Here is an 8,689-nt window from a genome sequence, read left to right as displayed (position 1 = left end):
AAAAAAGATTTTTTTTAAAAATTAAAAAATCTCTGACTGGCGTTTTCGTCAGTTGCAGTGTCCTTGAGCGGGCGTAACAGGTGCCATAAACGTCCAAATAGGCCGTGTAGTTATTATAGCTGCAGAAGCTAAATGCCAAATTGGATCACATGTTTTTTGAGGCTACAGTAGAAAAATATATAATAACCCCAAAATAGCCCGTGTACAATAAATTAGACATTTGTTTGGCGGCTACATCTTACAGATCCTACCACCTGTTTCCAGCGTTTATTTCGCTTTTCTGATTCCGTCCAATGGGAATGAACGGCAGGTCTGGAGGCGGAGAGAAGAGGGAGCGAAGTTGGAGGAGAGAGTGAGAGACAGATCCGGGGAGACAGTGAGCTGTAGATTGAGTGGAAGCCGGCGGAGTCACATATCAAATCACAGACTTCACTGCTCATCTGAGGACTCATACTTAACGACCAGCTTTACGTTTTTTTTCTTTCTATCCTCCTATTTTGCCGGGTTATGTGGCTGCACATTTTTGACGTGCAGCCACAGGTTGACCGATTTAATCCACTCATAATGGATTATTCCTTCTCATGTCGTGCCGATTGTCACTGACGGGATCGAAATGGGCACCGTCGATACACCGCTGATGATTGGGAAAGAAACAAACTGATCGTATCAAGTGGAGCGGAGACGGAAGCAAACATCTGTGGGAAAGCGACGCACAATTTCGAGAGACGAGCGAGGACCTGTGGAGGGACCTATATGAAAGGAGGCGAGGCAAAAGATGAGCTGATGGCCGTGACAACATGAAAAAGAAAAAGTGTGGTAGTCTATTTTCATCCAGCCAGTGATTCAACACAACTAACCTGGGGGACACGGACTAAGAGAGAAGAGGTAGGAGGTAGGTAGAGAAACAGACAGGGAGGATGGGGCCGTGAAGGTGTCTGGTTATATCATGCTAAAAGTAGGTTATTGTTTTGGATCAATCAAATGCATCCAAATGCAGCCAACTTATGGTTAACTGAGGTATGCACACAGTCACTACAAATACTTCTCCTGTTATTAAAAAAAAAAAAAAAAAAGACTGATGTGGAATTATTATCCTTCAGTCTCTGAGCCTGATCTCATTTCCATGGTGTAAAGCCAGAGGATTTGCACCATCCTCCTGGCTAACAACAATGTAACACAGATGACATTTTATGGCATATATTGCTGGAAGCGTTGTGGGATGTGAGAGAAGGAGAGGACATTGGGAAACAGAGGGAGAGAGAGCACTGAGAGAGGCTGACTGGGCAGCTTACTCAAATGTGACTCAAGGAATAACATATTCCCCAATTATGCCTACTTTTCTTCACTCTGTTGCCCCTCTTTGTCACGCATCTTCAGCTTTTTGAGTTTTGAGTTCATTTGTTTTAACTGTTATTCATCACAATGTTCCTCTGCTCCTCCCTCCATCATGATAAATAGTCTGTATTCTACATCATTTTTCTTCTGTCTGTCTTTACAGTTTCTTCTTTTCTCTTTTTTTGTGTTCGTCTGTAGACAGGTGCGTGGCCACAGCCGTGACCATGGAGCCTCCCCCCTCTCTGAGCCTGGCTCTGCTAGGAGGGAGTGAGGACGAGGACCAGCGTTTCCTCCTTCCCCTGGGCAGTATATCCCATCCCTCCACCACTGGCAACCAGCCAGGATCGAACCACTCCAACCACATGGGAGGTTCAAGCCTCGACCGTCTAAATGGCAGCACCCCATCCCCATCCCCTGCCACGCCCAGCTTGCCTCCAGCATCGCTCCCCAAGTTGCCCCTGTCCTCCTCTGGAGCACAGCCCCTGCCTCCACCCATTCCCAATGCCTTGCACCCCACCAGCACCCCGCTCTCTTCCTGCCTGGGCTCGCAGCACAGCTTGAGCGGAGACAACTCCCCGGTCTACAACGCCCTCTTTTACTCTTCCCACTCACCGTCCATGGACCGGGAGAGGGACCGAGAGCGTGACAGGGACAGGGAAAGAGAGAGGGGCTGCAAACACAGGCAGGCCAGCCCTCTGGTTCACCGCCGGGACAGTAACCCTTTCACGGAGATCGCCATGAGTTCTTGTAAGTACACGGGCGGGGTCATGAAGCCCCTGAGCCGCCTCAGCGCCTCCCGCAGAAACCTCATCGAATCAGACAGCAGCAGTGAAACCAAAGAGGGCGGTGTTTCAGCTGTTGCCGGGGCAACAGCCGCTGGGGGGCATGACCGCCAGCGTGAAGCCCCTCCTACCTCCTTGGTGGCCCAGTCCTCTACCAATCAACCCCCAATTCAGAGCCCTCCAGAGATTGTGATTTCATCCAAAGAAGACTCACCATACCCCAGAGGAAGGTATGACATCACCGACTCCACATCCAACCAGATGTCCATCTACCATCAGAACCACGCGCTGGTGGAGAGCAGGCGGGCGCAGCCAGGGAGGGGAAGCAGTCAGGGAGGGGTCGGGTCAGTGGGCACCGGGGCCCGGGGCAGCACCTCCAAGGCTTCCAAACGGAAGAACCAAAACATTGGCTATAAACTGGGGCATCGCAGGGCACTGTTTGAGAAGAGGAAGAGGCTGAGTGACTATGCCCTCATCTTCGGAATGTTTGGCATCGTCGTCATGGTGATTGAGACGGAGCTGTCGTGGGGCGTGTACACAAAGGTGAGGGTACGGACCAGTGATATTTATAAGGGCACTCCACGGATTTGACACATTAAGTTCAGTCATGGGTAGTACTTGGTTGTGCAATGTTTTCTGTTGCTCTGAGAAAATAACCCTTATGATGTCATAGTGATGTCATCAGGGTTATTGCGGCTTGGGCTTGGAGACTACAAATTTATAACAGAAAGCCTGCGTTACAAACTGGAGTTTTGAAAGATGAGGGAATTTACTAGGCAGGAAGGGTCCAATGAAAGACACTAATAAGTTGCATTATGGGAAGTGCAGGATCTAGTGTTTTTGGAGTCTAGCCCACACTAGGGACTAAGTGTTTTAAGTGTAAGTGTTTTTGGGTAATTTTTGCCTTTATTTTGATAATAGCTAGTAAAAAGCGACAGGAAATGTAGGGGGAGAGAGAAAGAAAGGAAATGACATGTAGCAAAGGTCACCAGCCAGATCTGAACCAGGGACATTGAATGTTACACGTTTTCAACCTCCAGGTCACAGGGGCGCCTCAGCTTTGACTGTTTTTGACAGTTTAGTGGCCTGATAATCGCAGTTAGCTTTCACCAGCTAATTCATGATCGCTAAACCCTGCCCAGTCTGACCAGCACCATGTCCATTTTGTTGGAGGCTTGTGTACTGTAATGACCAGGCTTGACAGTTGCTGCTTCTGGGTGATGTAATGCAACGATGCAGAGGACATGGGGGGCAGATTATCTGTTGGAGGCCAAGATCTCATTTGTCTGTGTAATGGGGAGTGTAATAAGCTGAATCGGCCCCTGGCTGCTATTGTCTGTTTATTTTGGTTGTGTGTGTGTGTGTGTGTGTGTGTGTGTGTGTGTGTGTGTGTGTGTGTGTGTTTGTGTGTGTGTGTGTGTGTGTGTGTGTGTCTGTGACAGTCCCGGTGAGTCTTTGAGCATGTTGCGCTCACCTTCCTGATTCACAGATACTTCACTCCTCATTCCATCCTTCTTTTTACTCTGACACATTACAGAGAGTTGATTTTCTTTAGCTAATAAGGTGGAAACATCACTTCCAGTTATGCAGCCTGTCATATATGGATCAGTGATCATGTGAAGGAGGATGTGATGTGTATGTGAGTGCACAGAACTGGTAGCCTATTAGAATAGGCCAGCTGGGTGTGTCCCTCATCTCTATCTCTTTCTCTTTCTGTGTGTTTGCAGACTGTGGGCTTTAGTTCATACTTGGTCTCTCTCTGTTATTGTCATTGCTAGAGAAATCTGTTTCTTCTGTTTTCCTGCCTGTGCCTTTGCTCCCTTTTATTCTCCTTTGCCTCATTACTTTATGAAAATCACTGTTTTAGAGACAGTCTCTTTTTATTAATGAAAATTCATGATTTGAATTTCTCTCAATGCATCCTTGTCTCATTTCTTTCTTTGTCAGCCTATTCTTCTTCTCCCTGAAGGAGACGGCCAACACTTTTCATGCTCTCTTTCTCTGTCTGTCTCTTTTCTATTTCAACTCCACGCCTGTCTCTTTATACCATTTGCTTTCTTTCTTTCTTTCTTTCTTTCTTTCTTTCTCTCTTTCTTTTTTCCCCTCTCTTTCTCCCTCCCCCTGCTTCTCTGGTCCTCCAGTGGGCGTCAAACTGGGGGAGTGTGATCGGAAGAGAGAACCGTCTGGGCGAGAAATGAAAGGCTGTTGAAAGAGAGAAAAAAGGAAAGGCGATAATGAAAAGCCTGATTTAGGTTCTTAAGCTACAACCAATACAGTTCTCATCTGAATCAGGCAGCACTGTCTATCAATAAGGATTGATGGACAGCTATGTATTCAAGCACAGCAACCACTGTGTTTGCTAGTGCTTTCTCCATATTGATAATCTATGCTCATTAAGATACCTAGTTAAGAACAGGACTTTCAGAGTTGAGAATGAATACTGTGTTTGAATTATCTTTGCACTTCATTGTCTCCCTCTAGGGTTTTAGAAGGGGTTGAAAGAGTTAAGTATGCTTCAGCAAAGCCTGATCAAAATTCATTTTAAATGCTTAGTGCAAAGTTGGGTGTTTTTTAAAATTTTTTTCTTACAATTGCGGATTTGGTTTGAATCCAACAGATAGTAGAGTTCCAACAGACAGTTCAAGCCCTCACTTAGATAATTGAGGTGGAAAGAAGCCTGCTGGCTGTTGTGAAAAATGGATAGGAGATCATCAGGATGAAAGAGGGAATGGAAGGGGAGATAGATGGTAGGGAGAAGTGGAGAGCTTCATACACTGCTTTAAATCTAGGGGGGAGGCCTTGAATGATTTCCTCTATTGATTATTGATAATCACTCACCCACACATGCACTGTCCACCCCCGTACACAGATACTGTACAGACTCACACATTGAAAATGCCTTTCAGAGGTGCTATATTGTATGCTGTGTATTGACAGCCATCCCTGAGAGGTGGTGGAGAGAGCTAGAGGGGGAAATGTGATAGGGAGAGGTTTCATTATTGAAAAAAAAAAGATATATGTCCTGTATGTATAGATAGATCCTGTTAACAGCTCCGTAAGACTTGCTATAAACTAAATGTCACTGCCGACGCTTGTGTATGTGTCTACCAAACGCTCCTGCACTTTTTTCAGCAGGTCCAGCTGCTCCATCTAGCTCCCAAAAATAGAGATGAAGAATAAGAATGGAACTAAACAGGGTGGGTTTGATGTGTGTGTGTATGTGTGTGTGTGTGTGTGTGTGTGTGTGTGTGTGTGTGTGTTAGCAGGGATAAATGGAGAGAGGTTAACCGAGGAGGACATGGTGTTCGTGACTGTGGGCATAGTGAGTAAGCATATGTATATTCATGTGCAGAAGTAGATTTCAAACCCTGTCAGTACACACTGTAGCAAAAGCTAAGGTTTTTCATTCATTGCATTGTAGCCTCTATCTTCAGTTATTATCCGGTCCACTTCAGTCAAGCTCAAGACAAAGAACAAGTACATGACCAAGGCCATGGACTTGTTCACAAGGCCACAAGTTTTGGTTGCAGATTAAAAAAAAAAAGAAACTGTTCTCATGTATGTATATTCAGCGCTCAAGGCTACAGCAGTAAATTCCTGTACTGTAAACATCCAGTCAGTTGTTGAGCCTAGATAAATTATGCAGAGAGAATATTGGATGATGAATTAATTCATAAATGTGAAATAATTTAATTTGCTCTCAGGCAGGATTATAAGTTTTCACACAAAGAGCATCCAAGACAAAAGCAAAACCGAGCCTTTCACATTGCGATCATAAATTAAACTTGAGACCTGTTTTAAGAGTTTCTACACTGTACATCTACAGAGAACCAAGCATCACACTATATTTTTAACTCTAAATTTACTGTGACCACTTTTCATGATCGACGTCACCAGTTTACTGTTGCTATCCAGGGACCTTGAAACCTTAGTGTTAACAGCAGGGAGAGGACAGTTACTCCCAAAAACACTTTTATGAGCTTCTATTATTGATTTTATTAGCAACAGGTTAAAGGGGAGGGGCATCCCAGTCTGACATGTGTCTCTATCTGAGAATAACTGAGGCCCTCGGACACCTGGGACCTTAGCATGTGGCCTGTCACTGTCAGATCAATAGATCATTTCACTAAGCCCCACGTGGCTCCTCAGGGCTCCACGCCACGTTTCAGGCCTGCGATGGAACATGGCTATTCTGAGGGAATGCACAGCTGTTGTCAACTTCACCTGTCACACTGTCAATACACACACTTGACACCACAACATACAGTACAGTGTGTGTGTGTGTGTGTGTGTGACAGGCAGAGGGATAAGGTATTGTTTGTGAGCATACACCCACTTACAGTCTGTTTCTCACCACAAGCATCAATGATTTCACAGATTAGCAGCACAGCTCACTCCCGTTCTCCCTTCCCTCACATCCTTCCTTCCTCTCACTTACATGGAGTGTTTGTGTTCCTTCCCTAGCGATTCGTAAATATGTCTCCGTTTCCCCAATGGGGTCATTGCCATCTCAGCAGGCTTACAACATCTCATTCTCCCTGCGCTACCTCCGTTCCATCTCTCCCTCCCCGCCCTCGCCCCCCCTCTATCTATGACATTTCTCGCAGACATTTACAAGGAGACCTTTACAGACCTTTCTCTACTAGGCCACTTATAGCGCCTGGGTGCTGCTTTTCAGACACTACACGAAGATCATCAGGGAATTAAACTCACCAACTGTCACCATACTCTCTAAAGGAACCATCAGCCATCTCAGCACTTCTGCGCCCCTCTCTCTTCGCATCCTCCTCTTCCTCCTCCTCTCTTTTCCTTCACTCTAGTCAACACTCCCTTCATCTTCTAGATCACAGGCTTCTAAGGGACGGTAGATCTCATGCTATCCCATCCAATGTCTTGCTACTTAACAGGTACAAATATGCTAATTTCTTTCAGTGTAACAAGACTAGGCTATCTTGCTCTGTATGTGTTAGCGTGTTGGTACACATGGGTGTGTTAGAACTTGCATCACCCACCGGTAACACATTCACGTCACTGACTTTATGTAGCCTCCTCTGTGTATATTCACCTATGGAGTGTGTGTCTATGTATTCAGTTTTGTCATGTTAGTACCCATGGGTGCACCTGCTGGTCTGTGTGTGCGTGTATGCGTGTGTGCGTATGTGTGCTCACATCTCCCTTTGTCTGGATTTAATTGAGTGTGTAGGGCCGTAATGGCGTGTGTCAATGTGCAGTCGAGTGTGTGCGTGTGTGTGTGTGTGTGTGTGTGTGTTTATCCTGGTAAGGTGACATCGCTCCTCTGTCTACTGCCTGTTTCCCTGGAGACTGATTGCAAGAAGGCATCGCTCTGACAGGGAGAGACCCCCAAGGCTAACTCATTACAACACACACACACACACACACACACACACACACACACACACACACACACACACACACACACACATTCATATTCATTACCAACACATGTAGTGAGCAACTTATCAGTACAAGTGTAATGTGTTGGTAAGCAACGTGTATTTGCTGTGTCGATAAGGGTGAGGTGGGGACAATTTAGGAAAACCTCCTCTAGATACTACCTGGTGTGTGTGTGTGTGTGTGTGTGTGTGTGTGTGTGTGCGTGTGTGTGTCTTCTCACTGAAGAAGCTCAAAAAGCTCATTATCTCTGCATGCTGTCCACCAAGCCATTGATCAATACACACTAAGGACACACTTATACACAGTTGGACAAAAAGAAACAGGAAAAGAAACACATTTACACACACACTTACATAATACATACACACATGCAAACATACAGTATATACAGTATATAACGAAACTGAGTACACTATCCCTAAAATGGTAAATGATTCAAAATTGTATCATCTTACAATAATTGTAGTATTTTAGGGTGAAGTGTAGGTTATTTGTAATTAAAAACAACAGGTTAGATAGACTATATTGAAAATATAGGCCTCAAAGTACAACCTCAATGCAACAAAAGTGATTACACCTGTAAACACTGAAACAAAAATTATTACACCTGTGACTTCCAATTAAGACTAATTGCCTGAACAAGGTTATAAAAGAATCTATGAATACTACAACTTTCTCAATTTTGGCCTCGGTTGTGTCTAATGCTACATGGCTCCACATGGTGAGGAATTGAATGAACAAGTAAGAAATCAGATTGTGAGACTTCATAAAGATGGGAGAGGGTACAAGATCATCAGTAGGCTACTGAATAGAAGCCAGAACAGTGCAAAACAGTTGCAACAGTGGTTAGGAGATACAGGAAGACCCATACTAACAATAACAGAAGGTTATTTACGCAACTTTGCATTTAAAAAAAGACAGGCAAGTGCTTCTGACTTGGCACAAGGATTATCTGTGGAAATTGTTTTTTTAGTGAGTGCTCAGACAGTGTGATGGACATTGCATGACGTCAACCTCTATGGATGACATCCAAGAAGGAAACCATTGCTCACGAATCAGCATAAAACTGCAAGATTAAACTTTGCCAAAGAACTTGAAAATAAGCCTGATGAGCACTGGCAGCAGATTCTTTGGTGAGATGAAACCAAAATAAATTT

The 8,689-nt window shown here is 44.8% G+C and overlaps 1 protein-coding gene across 2 annotated transcripts in view; it reads left to right on the top strand.

The window, feature by feature from the left end:
* The first annotated feature begins 213 nt into the window (after positions 1–213).
* The window catches only part of kcnn3 (potassium intermediate/small conductance calcium-activated channel, subfamily N, member 3), a 47,605-nt gene continuing 39,129 nt past the window's right edge, over positions 214–8,689 (top strand). Inside the window, exons 1-2 of one of the 2 annotated variants that reach the window (XM_067601428.1) lie at positions 214–885; positions 1,534–2,660. In XM_067601428.1, coding sequence (XP_067457529.1) covers positions 1,560–2,660 — 1,101 coding nt within the window. In that variant the 5' untranslated portion in view covers positions 214–885; positions 1,534–1,559. Of the gene's footprint in view, positions 893–1,533; positions 2,661–8,689 lie in introns of both variants that reach the window. The other variant, XM_067601427.1, reaches the window with a different exon arrangement.

Source organism: Thunnus thynnus, chromosome 10, assembly GCF_963924715.1.
Source record: "Thunnus thynnus chromosome 10, fThuThy2.1, whole genome shotgun sequence".
Lineage (NCBI taxonomy): Eukaryota > Metazoa > Chordata > Actinopteri > Scombriformes > Scombridae > Thunnus > Thunnus thynnus.
This window is presented reverse-complemented; position numbering and strand designations above follow the sequence as displayed.